The following is a 15,560-nucleotide window of genomic DNA, read 5'->3' as shown; positions in this document are numbered from 1 at the left end:
GAAGGGGGGGGTTGGATGGGGTGGCAGGGGGCAGTTAGGAGCAGGGGGTCCGGCGCAGTCAGGGAGAAGGGGTGGTCGGATTGGGCAGGGGTCCTGGGGGGGCAGTCAGGAAGGAGTGGGGGGTTGGATGGGGCGAGGAATCCAAGGGCGGTCAGGGGACAGAGAGCGGGGGTGGTGGTGGTGGAAGGGCCAGGAGTCTCCAGGGGGCCGTCAGGGAACAGGGGGGTTGGATGGGCCAGGAGTCCTGGGGGAGCCGTCAGGGGGCAAGAAGCGGGGGGGTGGGGGGGGGCTCGGATAGGAGGCGGGGGCCAGGCCATGCCTGGCTGTTTGGGGAGGCACAGCCTCCCCTAACCGGCCCTCCATACAATTTCAGAAACCAGATGTGGCTCTCAGGCCAAAAAGTTTGCCCACCCCTGCCCAAAAGGCAGGCGGGGCTCACACTGGGAAACTTTTGCTCAGCACAGGTCTGCCGAACACAGTGTTTAAAATAGTGATGGAGCCCTAGAGACTGGTCTGCCCCCGAGCTCCCACCATGGCTACGACGGCCAGCACTGAAATACTGAGGCACTGCAGCGGAAATGTCTTGAGCACAGATCCCCAGCTGGCGTAAATCGGCACCGCTCCGCTGGAGTCAGTGGGCCAGAGCCCCAGCTGGTGTAAATCGGCACCGCTCCGCTGGAGAAAGTGGGCCAGATCCTCACTTTTAGCAGAGCGGATCCTTTTTTCAGAGTCCTGTATTGTAATCGGGCCTGCAAGGCTGCCACAGGGGAGAAGTACAATACACAGCATGGCTGGCATGGTCTCTGGCTGCACGGATAAGGGACACTGCACTGATAACAACACCTCGTTCTCTGACACTGTCAGCTGTGATCTTGAAGCGCTTTACAAAGGAGGTCAGAATCATCCTCCCCGTGAAGTGACTTGTCCAAGACCACTCAGCCGGCCAACGGCAGGGCCAGGAATAGACCCCAGCTCTCCTGAGCGCTAGTCCAGGATGTTATCCACTAGACCAGTGCTACTCAAAGTGGTGGTCCGCGGACCGGTGCTGGTTCGCGAGCCATCGGCTGCCAGTCTGCGCGCACATTGGGAAAAAAAATTGCCCATCCCCCACTTCAGATAGCTTGAGAAGCACTGCTCTAGACCACGCTGCCTCCTGCTAGCACCCGTTCCACCCTGCCTATATTGGAGAGGGCTCAGAAGTTCTGCTCACCCTTATACTGGTGTAAAGCCATGGTGACTCCAGTGACTTTGCTGAGTTACTCCAGATTTACACCACTGTAAAGAGGTGCAGAACTTGGTCCCCAAAGCCGTGTCCCAGGAGGTGCGGAGTCTTGTATGCAACCTGGCATGGATTGGCCCTGTTAAGGGCCGTGAAGCGAAATCTTCCCCAGCAATGATGCTATATGTTATGGGTAGATGGTGCAGTGTGTCATCGAGTGGTTGGCTGTGGAGAGCCAGGACTCCAGGGTTCTAGTCTCAGCTCTGTGACTGCTGGGTTGTTTGCCCTTCACACAACATCATAGTACGAAAGAACCACAAGGCGAGGTGAGGTACAAATAACTGCATTTACTAACTGTAGGCAACACGCCTAACTACATATACACCCCGCTGCTCCAGCAGGACTCTGGGGGCTTCTGAAACACAAACAGTGAGCACCATGAGAGGGCTCACAAACTACTGAAAGGGATTCTACCCAATCCTTACACACTACACAACTTTAGGCAAGTCATCGTGTTGCCCTGTGCCTCAGTTTCCCCACCTGTAGCCAGTGGCACCCACAGCTGTATGCGTGTTACACATGGTGTGTACCATTGGCAGAGGAGGAGCAGCACTGGCTGCTTCACTGCACACCCCAGTTTGGCCCTGTGGCCCCCTCCATCATGACAGAGAGCTGTGGGGCAGCCAACCCTACATTTCCTTGCCATTGCCATGAGGCTGGCTCCTGCACCAGGGCTCACCCTGGGGCCCTGCCTGATCTTGCTCCACTTCTAGCAGCTCATGTCCCGTCTGCTCTGCCGGTAGGACTTGCTCAGCAATAGCCACAAGACCTGCCACTAGGCAGGCCCGCCGACAGCAATTCTGGGCCCCAGGGCAGAACAGTCAATGGGCCCGGGGTCCGCCTGACATTTGGGCAGTGCCGTGCCTGTGCTGCCCGCTGCCCAGCAAGCTGCTGATTGCACTGCTGGGCACGCTCTTCCGGCACGGCCAGGGCTGCCACCTGCCCGCCTGGCTGCCTTTGCCGCCCGTGGCATCGCCCTGCACGCACCTAGGAGCCAGGCCCACCGGGCGATCAAAGAGGGCCTGGGGCTGACGATACTGCTACAGCAGCAGCAGCCAGGAGCCCCCAGACCCTTCTACATCGCCCAGGCCCCTGGGCAATTGCCCCCTTTGCCCCGCCCTGTCGGCAGGCCTGCTACTAGCCAAGGAGAGGCGCTGCAGTGAGTGCCTGCCTGGAGGAGCCGGCAGGAGAGGGGCAGTAGGCACAAGGGGGGGTTATGCGTACCAGGTGGAAAAATTCTGGGGGTGCCCCCGTGTGTAGCATAGGGATAATAATACTGACTGACCTCACAGGGGGCTGTACATACGGCTAGTCAGAAAATGGGGAAAGGGGTTTCCACTGAAAATTTCAAGTTTTTGGTGAATACTCAAACCCCAAAATATTTCAATTCTGAAACGCTGCCTCATGGGAGTTGTAGTTTGGCTGCCTCATGCTCCCATTCACCTCTACATTCATGCTACTAGTCACTAGTTTCCTGGTTTGACTACATCTCCATGCATCATGGTCTCCCTTCCTGGTGAGAGAAGGCAGCTCATCAGGGCCGTTGCATGGCTGCAGTGTGCTGTGGGAGATGAAGTTAAGTAAGAGCCTGTACCACAGAAGAGAAGGGGGATACGATGCACCCACACTACAACTCCCATGAGGCACTGTGACGGTGTGGAGAAGTAGGGCTTTATCTGTACTATATTTTATTAATATTACATGCACCTCAGTTTGCCTGTTTGATATTATCCTGCCCGACTGCATGTAATTAAATCTCAGGAGGCTGTCAGGGGGCAAACAAACAGGAAACTAAAGGATGCCAAAGATAAAGTACCGCCAGAGGGCATACTAAGAGTCCTTAAGGGAACAATGGGGAAGCTGTTAACTGGGAAATGCTCACCTGTCAGGCTCCAACACAGGTCTGATCCTAGGATCAAAGGGGCACTACATCATTAAAGTCCCCAGCCTAGAGAGGAAGGGGGGGTGAGTGGGCAGCAGCGGCTGGAGATGAGTCGCTGACAGAGACATGCTGGGAGAACACTCCTGTCTGTCTCTCCCAGTCCAAGGCTGAGTAGAATTTACCTAGACCTTGCAAGTGAAGAATATAGTTTGGGTAAGTCCCAGGTGGATAGATGTGTTGTTGTTTTATCCCGTTGTCCTGCTGGCTATTGACCTTTGGGTGAATAAATAATTGTTTGTTTTGAAGAAGCTGTATTTGAGTCACTTTAACTAGCTGCTGGACACAGGTTTCCAGAGGAAAATGGCTTACAGTTGCCACACAGTTGGGCCTTCACGTTATCACAGTTGGTGACCAGAGAGGCTGCAGCCCAGAGAGGCAGTCTAGGAGTGGTTGGACTGTGTGGTTCCACCCAGAAAGGAGTGAATAGAGAAACCTGTCAAAGAAACCAGAGGGATGCACTCAAAAGGGACTGAAAAGAGATTTAAACACAGCTCGCCCTGTCACCATGACAGCTGGCATTTCACAACTGAAGTCCTTTGGTTTTCGGGCATTCCTTTTTTCAATGCAAAATTGAATGTTTCTCTGGAAAGCAGGCAATTTTTGTGAAAAATTTTGTAATCTCTTGAAACATAGTTTTGATGGAAAATTTTCAACAGGCCCTAGTTGTGAGGCTGAAATCTTTAATGTTTGTACAGTGCTTGGAGATCCATGGAGGTTTTCCAAACCTTTTCATCCCTTGGGATGTTGCTACCATGTCAGTTTCACATGTTCCATTTTCCTGTCTTCTCTTTTCATCAACAAAAAACAACAAAAGATCCAACTCTGTAGCCAGTGGCATTACGAGCTTAGCTCTGCGCTGCCCAGCAGGTAACGGGGGGATGATTACACGCAGCGATCAAAGGAGAAAGGCTTGTCCTAAAAAAAGCACCTTCCTGATCTCTAGGAGAGCAGTTCTGCTCCAGACAATGGGCTAGTCTTAGAACAAGGGTTTGTGTCTCTGCCAGCCTGGCTTCCCTTGGGGGGGTGGGGGGGGAGTTGCCATGTGCCGTGGGGAGGGCTGGATATTTGGCAGGACAATTGGCGTAAATATCACACTGATATCGAGGAACAGACACAATCTATGGGCCTGATGTGCACTTGGTGTGACTTCTTGGAGACGCATGAGTGTAAATGAATCAGAATCAGGTTGCCTAATGTGGCCACCAACAAGCAGCCCTCATTCCTCGGCTCCCGGCCTCCAGAGCTCCTTCCTCCAGCCGCACTATTGGCTCTGCCTCCCCACACCCGGGCTCTGCTCTGTTTGTGCCCTGGGACGGCTGTGCACACGGAGGCGTCAGTCTTCGCCCCAGCAGCAGTATGCGAGCCAACGGGAGGGTGCAGCTTTCCAGGACTGCATGCGCCACACCAGGACTTCGGGTGACCCTGGGGGGTGACAGGCCGGGTTAGTCAGGCTGGGAGTTCAGCAGCCAGTGAGAACTATGGGGTCTGTTTGTGTCCAGTGGCCTGAGAAGCGAATCCCTTTCCCCTGCAGCGTGTCTTGCAGCAGAGGAGCGGGGGTTGAGCATAGTGTTAAATACCTAGTCATTTGCATGGCTCGGCTGTTGGGAGCCCATCTTGGGACAGCAAGCCCAAGGTGATGAGTTAGGGTGGTCACCTTTCTAATGGCTGGTAACTGGACAAGGTCCCGCCCCCTGCTCTGCCTCTTCCCCCCAGACCAAAAAAACCAGACATCAGGGCTCGGCAAACGGCACCCGGACACACAAGCCGAGGCCCGGCCTGTCTGGGTGAGCACTGGCCAGGGGGCACCCTATGCTGAGTGTCAGTGTGGCCCACAGGAGTGTCAGTAAAAGATGGATCTTTATTTCCTGGTCCCAGTCATGTGACATTGGTCAGGCTTACAAAAGTCACAGGGGCTACTGTTACACCTTCTCTTCTTTTTCCCCTTGAAAATCCAATGCCCAGGAACATGCAATGTCAGCCTGGCGTGACATCCGTGAACTAGCAGAGCCAGGTAGGAACAAACCAAGGGAGATCTGTGGGGCAGAGGCCAGGGATCAGCCTGACCCCTCTGAGGGGCGAGATGGTTATTCTCCCTCCTAGTGGAGATCGGTCAATAACCACTGCCCGGGACCCGCCACACCTTTCTGATCGCACAGCCACTCCGTTGTCAGTTCCACAACGACCGGCATCCGCCCGCAGCTTGTTTGCTGCTCCTGGCGTGTTTCCCTGTCAGTGACCAGACAGGCTTGTGGCAACTCTGTCACCAGCACGCCCAGCGTCCTCCAGGGCCACAGCCAGGGGCCTCCTTGCTTTTGTCAGGTTCTTCTGCCCTGCTGCAGGACTGGCCCTCATGGGCGGCTCGGACCTATGGCCTCGGTGAGGACGGGACCTCAGCCACCTGCCAGCTGGCTTCTGTTTGGCATCTAGCATTCCCTCCCACTTGCCATGGGGGCATCTGCATGGCACACTTGCCACTTCTGTTCTAGTTTCCTGGTGCAGGGCTCCCTGGGAACTGCTTCGGGGTTAATCGTCTTTAGCTCAAGAAGCTTGCTAGGTGATGGCACTACGAGTTTTGTCCTTCTGCCAGTTTCTGAGTCTCTGAGCTGTTGTGAGCTGTGCTATGATATACCAACAATGGCTCCCTGGAATCCACCACAGTTGTTTATAGCCAGTCCTTTGTCATTTACCCAGCTCTTTCGTTAGCCCTGTTGACTGTGCCTGGTAAGGGCTGGATGCGGCGTGCTAGAACTGGGGAGGGGTATCAAAAAGAACTGCCCAAAGAAGCCGCTCCCCAAGGGTGATCTATTTGTGGTCACTAGCTTGCCTGGAATCCCACTGGTGAGAAAAGTGAGATTTTAAATGTATTTTATTGCTATTTGCTGTGTCCTACAACAGCCGAGTGAAAACTGTGGAGGAGCCCACCTGTAAGAGGTGCTCTTTCCTCTTTGATTCAGAAACACCTGTGCCAAACTGGGAACATGGGTCAACTGAAACTCTTGTGATTTCAGTGGCTCTTCTGCATTCTGTTTCCGATTTTGCTCTTGGAAAATGTATCCACTGTGCTCTGCAAAGTCAAGTCCACCCCTCACAAAGACCTTGCTTGGGCCTGTCTGTTCATCAGACCCCCAGAATTTGGTCTCTAATTGGTATATCTGGTAGCCATTCATACTCATAACGCAGCTTCATGCAGGGCTGTGACTTACCGGACAAGGGCTCATCTGGCAGTTCGTTGGCAACAGAGAACGTGCCTTTCGCAAGTGACATTCTTCCCTGGATCACAGTGACGTTTCTGAAGGACTTTGTCTCGTAGTTTGCAGCCCGCTCTGGCTGGGGAGGTGTTGGAGCTCTCTGGGCTGTGCCGCATGGAGCAGCAGCAGGATTTCAACAGCTCGGATTTCTGGGCAGTACTTCTCCATGCTGCAGCTGCCTTCTCTGCTCTCCACCAGCCTCCCATCCAGACTGAGGGATTTGGGCGGCATCGTTTGGTCCCCGCCTGCCAGTGGCTTCCTCCCCTCTGACACCATGTCAGGACCATGGGACACATGGGAGAGCTGGTACTGATTTCCTAGCCCTAGCTGCCTGGCCTGGGTCAGGGTTATTAAAGAACCCACAGGGCAGGGGTCCGGCTCTGTTGACTCCCATGGCGGCTGTTCCAATGAGTAGCTCCAACTCCCACTCCAGACAGTTTCAGACCTCTGGAAATCAGGTTCAAGGTGTCTCACCCAGACACCCCAGAGCAGTGGATGCTTTCTCCTCGTCAGTACCTGGCCCAAGCCGGGGAAGCTAATGATCCAACTAGCGGACCAAATTCGGTGATGAATCCTGGTCCCATGCCACCTGAGGCACGTTGCACATACACTAAGAAGAAGTGGATGCTTTTCAAAAAATAGGTCTGAAGCTCACTGTGCCTCAGTTTACCTATCTTTTAAAATGAGTGTAACAAAATGTGCCACAGAGGGGTGGGCATGAGACTGCTCAGAAAATGCTTTGAGCTGCGCAAATAAACAGAAACACAGAGCGACGTTGTGCCACAGAAGAACATGTCCCAGGACTGAGTGTTTCCTGCTGTTCCCCCTGACGTTTTGTTGCTAAACATGGTCCTGCAGTAAAGTCTCTGAAATCTCATAGAGAGAAATACTCACAGGCCATCAGCGCAGTACAGGGAAGCAGCGCAAGGTGCTATCAGGTGCTGCTGCTGGGGAATGACATGGGAGAGGGAGGCGAACCACAGACACAGAAGATTCTCCCCCAGAGGTTAGCTAATCCTCCAGTGAATTACACTGGGGCTGGGGCTGATTAAGAAGGATTCCGATTCCACTAGATCACTGAATAAAACCAGCCCTTTTCATACTTGGGAGCGGGGGAATTTTTGTCATTTGATATCTGCTCGATTTATTATATTCTTATTTATTGAGAGCAGGGCCCCATTGTGCTGGGCGCTGCACACACAGATGGCGAGGGACAGACCAGGCCCCGCGGTGTTTACAATCTATCTAGACACAGCAACCAATATCACACACAACCGGGGAACTAAGGTGCAAAGAGAATTGGCCAAGGTCGCACAGTGAGTCAGTGGCAGGGAAAGCAATTGACCACCCGTCCTCAGGATGAGAGACCAGGTTCCCATTGCACAGCGAGAGGATCAGGCAGCTCACACTTGGCAGAAACGGCGGCTCTTAGGCCAGCCCTGGAAATGTACAGGGGTGGAGGGGCAGAGCTTATAAGCAGAGGTAACTATTAGTGTGTTTGCACCAGAGAAGGCTGTAATTAACGCTGGCTTTATCCCCCACACATAAAGAGCCATGCAGTGCATGCAGCATTATGTTTTATGAATACCCCAGGCTGAGTGCAGAGTATGTCATGTTGATTAATGGTACCTATTAGACTTCATTCTCTCCCTAATTGGCATTTTTGTGTACAGTGTGTCAGCGTGAAGGTGCCCTCGTTAGCCTGATTAGCACCCTTGTCAGTCACCTGTCACCCAGCCAGGCTCTCCTGCTCCCTGGAATGGTGACTGACTTTCCCCTGGGATTTAAATAGAGGCGCTACCGGCTTCTCTGAATAAAGCAAAGCAGCCACCTCCAGGCCTGTCCATTTGCATCCCTGCCGCCCACTGCTTCATCAATCACTCTCTGAGCACACAGCCTCTGCAGGGAGGCAGCTGTCTCTAGGAACGGCGGCCCCATCCCTCTCCACTACTGCTGAGATCAGCCAGGGGCTGTCCAATCTAGAGCTGAGACAAGCCTGCGGAGCTGGAGGATTTCAAACAGGAAGAGTCCCTTTGAAGTGCCTTGCTATGGTGACACAGTGAAGTGTCCCTTTAGATCTCAGAAGTCTTTTGTACTGGGGTTGGTGTGGGTGGGAAAGTCTTCCCTTCCCATTGCCCCATAAACATATGGTGTAGCACTCCACTCTGTTAGAGTATGGAGGCGAGGAGAGATTAATAAGACTGGGACTTTTCAGTTTGGAAAAGAGACGACTTAGGGGGGATATGATAGAGGTCTATAAAATCATGACTGGGGTGGAGAAAGTGAGTAAAGAAGTGTTATTTACTCCTTCTCATAAGACAAGAACTAGGAGTCACCAAATGAAATTAATAGGCAGCAAGTTTAAAACAAACAAAAGGAAGTATTTCTTCACACAATGCACAGTCAACCTGTGGAACTCCTTGCCAGAGGATGTTGTGAAGGCCAAGACTATAATAAAGTTCAAAAAAGAACTAGATAAGTTCATGGAGGATAGGTCCATGAACGGCTACTAGCCAGGATGGGCAGGGATGGTGTCCCTAGCCTCTGTTTGCCAGAAGCCGGGCGACAGGGGATGGATCACTTGATGATTACCCTGTTCTGTTCATTGCCAACATTGGCCACTGTCGGAAGACAGGATACTGGGCCAGATGGACCTTTGGTCTGACCCATTATGGCCGTTCTTATGGATCAGAGCCCCAGCACTGGAATGACTTCAGACAAGACTGGACTGGACAGTTCACCTCATCAGAACAATCCTGCACTGGCTGGATGGGGGCCTGTAGATGGACTCGAAGCCCCTTGTGCATTTTTTTAATCTCTAACGGCTATGATTCCTGGCAGCCTCTAGGCCAGGGAGGTCGTGGCACCTGCCAGCAAACAGCCTGTTTATCTGTGAACATTCTTAAGGGGATCTGGGCTTGTTTGAAGCCGTGGAGCTACGGCAGCTGCCAACAAGATTAAAGGAAGAGGGTACAGAGCGGGCACTGATGTATAGCCAAAGGTGAGGAGGACCTCGGCCTGGCAGTCGCTGCGTGTTTGTGTTACCTTACGTCAAAGGCCGACCCATAGCAGGGACCCCACATGGCACCTCCAGGAGGAGCAGCAGCTGTGGAGTGGGGGAGCTGCAGAATCACCCTGGGGCAAGAGGCTGTCCAGAGGCCCCTTTGGAGCTATGTTTGGGAGGATCCAGGATGTGCAGTCTTACTCCACCCCAACCCCAGCGCCCCCCAGCCCAAAGCCAGCAGCATGGGGGCAGGGGAGGAAAAGCGGGCCCCTACCTGTCATAGTCTCCGTTGCAGAGGGCTCGCACAGGGATGGAGAACGCCTGCCACACGGGGTTCAGCGTGTTCTTCACCACTTCCGTTTTGTGGCAGATGGTGAAGCTGCAGGGCAGGGAGGGGCGTGTGGTTATCCAACCAAGCCGTGGGCTAACCCTGAGAGCCCTGACCCCTTCCTGGAGACTGTGTTAGGGGCCTCTCTGGCTGTGTGGGGCCTTCAAACCCGGCCCCTTAGCCTTGACGACGACGCAGAGACTTGCCTGGCCTTGCAAACGCTGCCACCGAAGCTTCAGTGGCTGGAGAATCCCCTCAGAGCCTGCGGCCTTGTCTGGGGCCTGACCCAAAGACCGGGAGCTTTCCCATCTCTCTAGTGGGCTTTGGAGCGAGTTCCCAGCCCTGCAGACGGACGTCCTGACACTTTCTCCGTACGATTTGACTTGCTCCTGCAACCATGGGCCTCAGCCCAGATACACAGAGCGCGTCTAGAGGGGAGACCAGCCTGCAGGGCCTCTCAGGGCCTGATCCTGAGAGGAGCTGAGTGCTCATGACTCCCACTGAAGTCAGTGGCAGCTGTGGGTGCTGGGTGCCCCTGACTGTCACATCTAGGCACTGCTCAGACTCTGTAACCTCTCACGCTCAGGCCCTGCCCCTCTGGGGAGCACTCAGGGAGTGCAGGGTCTCACCGTGCTACGGACCAGGCCGGCTTACAGCACCCCCCCGGGTGTGAGCCTCCCTGACGTCTGTGGCCAGCAGGCCTAGGGTAAATGGGACTTGTCTTTATTGTGCAATATGCCAATCATTGCATACTGCGGGGGGAGGCAGAGCGGCTGCCTTTGATGCAAGCCTGCGGCATGTGCTCCGAATGGGAGCGCCAGCTCCGCCCTGCCCTGTTTGTCTTTGAGTCAGAGAGATCAATGGGATGAGTGTCTCCGTCTGCTTGGCACACAGCTCATGAAGCGTCCCCATCCCTCAGAGGAGTTACAGCCTCTTTTCGTCTCTCCTCTGCTGGATTCGGGAGAGCTCAGGAGGAATTTCATACAGTATCTTGCAATGGGCTGCCGAGTGGAGGTTGCCTCCCCCGCCCTGCTGCCTAGGGATGCACTGGCCCCCATGCCCAGCAGACCAGAGCTGTCACATGCACTTTACATGGGTGTGAATGGCAGCAGGGGTGTGTGTGTGTGGGGTGGGGGTTAATGCATGTTGCATCTCACAGATTTGTCTGGGCTGGGAACCGAGTGGTGTTTTATATGGCAGGCACTCACACCGCTGAGCACCCTGGAGCCAGTCAGGGTAGCAGGTTGTGGCCGACCCCGAGGGTCCCTTCCCGGGTGTCTTGAGATGCAGCAAGAAATCCAGGGGAATTCTGCCATTAACTCTTGGAACGCTGGCCTTTGCCAGACTGCCAGCCAAAGCCAGGCTGTCTGGGGGGCTGTCTGTCCCTGACTCCCCACAGCTTTAATGTGCCATGCACGTCACTGGTGCCCAGTGAGACCCAATGGGACGGCTCCTGGGTACGGGCTCAGGCCTGAAAGCACCCATTCCTTCACACTGACCAGCGGTCAGCCACAGCAGCGAACCCCTCCCCCGCCTTGGTTCCACTGTGCTGCCCCTCGCGAGTGGCCAGCTCCGCTAGCCAGCAAGGGCCTCTCCCCCGGCACCGAGCGGAAGGATGCTGCTGCCTCTCTGCCCTGTGCCCGCACCAGGCAGAGGGCTGGAAGCAAGAGGGCAGGACCTTGAGGGGGTCCTTATGGCGCCATGGCAGGTAGGCATGGGAGCCCGCCCTCAGGCCTGCTAGCCTGTGGATGCGAGCGCTGGGCTGGCACTTACGTTCCATCCTCATTGCTTCGGTAGAACACCATGAAGGGGTCGGACTTCCCGAAGAAATCCTTCTTGTCCAGCTTGTTGGCGCAGAACTGCATCGTGGCCACGTCCTGGAGGGAGAAGCACGCGCGCTGTGAGCGGCACCGGGGTCAGGCGACGCCACCAGGCTCCGGAACAGCCCTGCACTCACGGGGGCGGTCGAGGGGAGAGATCCAGCCCGATGGGTACCCTCTGCCCTGGGGCAGCCAGGCTGGCCTAGGGCGGGGTGGGTGGGGATGTCGGGTCAGAACTGGGATGTGCTGGAGGAATTGGGAGGGATCCTCGGACTGGGCTAATGGGGGCTGCAGGTTGGGACTGAGGGATGTCAGCAGAACTGTGCACATGTGTGGAGCCCATGACTGGGCTAGCAGGGGGCTGCGGGTCGGGAGTGAGGAGCACTGGCAGAGCTGGGGGGAGCCCAGGTTCGGGCTAATAGGGGCTGGGGGTTGGGACTGAGGGGCAGTGACAGAGCTGGGGGGCTGCAGGGCTGGAATAGCAGGGGGCTGCGGGTCAGGACTGAGGGGCAGTGGCAGAGCTGGGGGGCTGCAGGGCTGGAATAGCAGGGGGCTGCGGGTCAGGACTGAGGGGCAGTGGCAGAGCTGGGGGGCTGCAGGGCTGGAATAGCAGGGGGCTGCGGGTCAGGACTGAGGGGCATCGGCAGAGCTGGGGGGCTGCAGGACTGGCATGGTGTGGCAGAGGTTGCACGCTGATAAAACAGCAGGACCGTGCAAGGGGAAGGTTCACAGCATTTAAGTCCAGAAGGGCCCTAAACCAGTGTTTCTCAAACTTTTGTACTGGTGACCCCTTTCACATAGCAAGCCTCTGCGTGCGACCCCTCCCCCCTTATAAATTAAAAACACTTTTTTATATATTTAACATCATTATAAATGCTGGAGGCAAAGCGGGGTTTGGGGTTGAGGCTGACAGCTCGTGACCCCCCATGTAATAACCTCACAACCCCCTTGAGGGGTCCCGACCCCCAGTTTGAGAACTCCTGCCCTAGACCATCTCCTGGCCGCCTGCGTAGCACAGACCCCCAAATGGCACCCAGCCCTCCCTCACTGGCCCAAAGCCTGTCGTTAGATCAAAGCGTTGCCATCCTCAGGAACTGAGGGGCCCCAGCGCCTGATTGATTAGCTGAGACTTGCCCAGAGGGTCCCCATGCTGCAGAGGAAGGCAAACCCCCTGAGGTCCCTGCCCGTCTGAGCTGGGGAGAAGTTCCGTGCCGAGCCAACCCTCGCCTGCAACCAGTGAGCTCGAGCTCCCCACAGCTCCACCAGGAGGAACAGAAAAGGGGACATCCCAGCGCAGGAAGCCCAGGAGCTGCCACGTACAGTGTCACAGCTGGGCCCTGCGGGAGGCCTGGCCTCAGCACGAGCTGTGTGTTCGTGAGGAGACACCAGAGCAGACGTCAGCCTTGGGGAAGGTCCCCTTTCTGGCGGCTGAGGCAGCTCTCGTTAATACAGGGGCAGCTCCCTCTGTGCATCCCACCCTGCTTGGGATGCGCCGTGCCGCATGGCAGCCCACAAGGACCAAGCCCCATGCAGCCAGAACGCCCCGAGGCACAGCCTAGGCCGTGCCAGCAAGCCAGCAGCCTGGGCTGCAAGGGAGATGGGGCCCCGAATCCAGCGGCGTCTCTGGACCTCGGCTGGTGGCTGTCAGGGAAGTTCACTGAGGGCAGCAGAGATGAAGGGGCAGAGGGGCTGGGCTCATGCTCGCTATTGGGAAGTGGAGGCAGGAAAAACCCTTAACTGTGCATTTCCTGGTTCTCCCGCGGCTGAGTTTTGCTCAATTCCATGTTCTGCGGGGGATGAGGCACCACCAAGCTGCCGGCGGGTTTTGCCATTGACTATGGGATGGGGGGTTTGGGGCTGTTGCTGGCTGTAACAAGGTTAAACGGTCCCTGGAACTGCCACTAGCAGCCTCTGGTTTCCACCAGCTTAGATTGGCCTGCGTGGGTCTTTTATTAATAAGCGCATGACCTACTGTGATCACATGACACAGCCCCCAGATGAGAGGTCTCCAAGTAGCACCCAGGAACTGCAGGAAGTGGTGTTAGTCAGTCAGAAGGGGGCGCTCTCCCCAGGCAGTCAGTGCTGACGCCAATGCCCCAGCGTGGCAGTAGGGGGCGCTGTGCTGCTGGAGGGGCTGCCATTCAGACAAGCAGTAAAACTGATCCTTTGGGGATTTTAAAACTCCCCAGGTTGTTTCCCCAAGGTTGGGGCAGAGAATCCCAGTGCCCTGGCCAAATTCCAGCCTGGATCCTACTGTGCCGCACCAAATTCCCCCTGCAGCTTCAGCTGGCTCCAGGATCCTTTTCTTCTCTTCCCCTGAGTTGTTGCACAGCGTGGCCATGTGCGGGTGAGCAGCTGATGTGCTCCGCCCCAGCAATGGCTGCATTTCCCCAGTGAGCGAGCGATCCAGCCACTCCATCCCTTTCAGAATACATTTGTGACTGAGCCTGGAGGAGCCCGGTCTAGTGGTTACAGCAGAAGACTGGGAGGGCTCTATCACTAGCTCTGGTAAGGAATGTTGTCTGTGCTTAGAGGAGGAGCTTAGCAGTCAGGACTCCTGGGTCCCTGGCTTTGCCCCTGCCTGGAAGGGAGACCTTGGGCTGGTCACTCACCCTGTGTGCTTGTCTCCCCCTCTGTGTGATGGGGATTATAGTGCTTACCCAAAGCCCTTTGAGCCCCCCACAGCGACGTGTTATTACAATAATCCTGGGGAATCAGCCCCAAGGCAGCAGAAACGGACAGTGGGGACAGACTGCAAATGCAGTGCTGGTGGGCTGGCTGCTCCCTGAGCACTGCCTCCCCTTACGGATGCCCTGGAGCAGGGGAGGGTAAACTACGGCCCAGTGACTGCATCCGGCCCTTCAGATGTTGAGTTCCCACTGGGGAGCGGTGTCTGGGGCTTGTCCCGCCCCAGCCGGTGAGCGGGGTCAGGGGCTTGCCCCACGCTGTGTGTGCCATGGATCCGCACAGCTCCCAGAAGCAGTGGCATGTACCCCATCCAGCTCCTATGCATAGGGGCAGCCAGGGGGCTCTGCACACTGCCTCTGCCCCAAGCGCCTCCCCCACAGCTCCCATTGGCCAGGAACCACAGCCAATTTGAGATGCAGGGGTGTCACCTGCAGATGGGAGACAGACTGGGGGACATGCTGCTGTTTCCGGGAGCTGCTTGAGGTAAGCGCCACCCAGAGCCTGCACCCCTGACCCCCTCCCATGCCCCAACCCCCTGCACCAGCCCCATCCTCATCCTGCCCTCTGAACCCCTCAGTCCCAGCCCAAAGCATCCTCCTGCACCCCAAACCCCTCATACCCAGCCCAATCCCAGAACCCTCAACCCCCCACACACCCCAACCCCATGCCCCAGCCTGGAGCTCCCTCCCACATCCTGAACTCATTTCTGGCCCCACCCCAGAGCCCACTCCCCCAGCCAGAGCCCTCACCCCCTCCCACACCCCAACCCCCAATTTTGTGGACATTCATGGCCCGCCATACAATTTCCATACCCAGATGTGGCCCTTGGGCCGAAAAGTTTGCCATGCCCTGCCCTCGAGCCTGGCTAAGACCCCCGGACAGTGGAAGGCAAAGCCTTGGAGAAGAGGTTGTGCGGAGCATCTGTGACCCCCATAGTGCCAGGCTTTCTAGTTGCCACAGGGGTGCAGTCCGGTCTAGTGCTGGGCAGGAAGCAGCGGTGCCCTCTGCCCCTCATCTGAACACCTGCTCAGTGCTCAGACCACTGGGAGCCCCCAGCTCCCATCGGGATAGGATGGATCCTTTAAAGGCCCCGACAGCGACCCCACTGCCCCGGCTGCTGGGCCAGCTGCCACAGACTGTGTGGGCTCTGGCACCAGCCCCGTCTCGGCGTGACAGGGAAGGGAGCAGAGGTAGCGCTTTCCACACCCCCATTCTGGCTGGACACCCCTGCCAATGCCCCCAGGCACCATC

General features: G+C 56.2%; 1 protein-coding gene across 1 annotated transcript in view; it reads right to left on the bottom strand.

The window, feature by feature from the left end:
• CPNE5 (copine 5) overlaps window positions 1-15,560 on the bottom strand; it is a 194,278-nt gene that overhangs the window by 75,413 nt on the left and 103,305 nt on the right. The window contains exons 9-10 of the mRNA XM_037885250.2: window positions 11,575-11,678; window positions 9,748-9,852 (exon numbers count right to left, since the gene is read on the bottom strand). Of these exons, the coding sequence (XP_037741178.1) occupies window positions 9,748-9,852; window positions 11,575-11,678 (209 nt within the window). The remainder of the gene's footprint in view (window positions 1-9,747; window positions 9,853-11,574; window positions 11,679-15,560) is intronic.

The sequence above is a fragment of the Chelonia mydas genome, chromosome 21 (assembly GCF_015237465.2).
Source record: "Chelonia mydas isolate rCheMyd1 chromosome 21, rCheMyd1.pri.v2, whole genome shotgun sequence".
Taxonomy (NCBI): domain Eukaryota; kingdom Metazoa; phylum Chordata; order Testudines; family Cheloniidae; genus Chelonia; species Chelonia mydas.
Note: the sequence above shows the minus strand (reverse complement) of the source record. Positions and strands in the feature narration are given on the sequence as shown.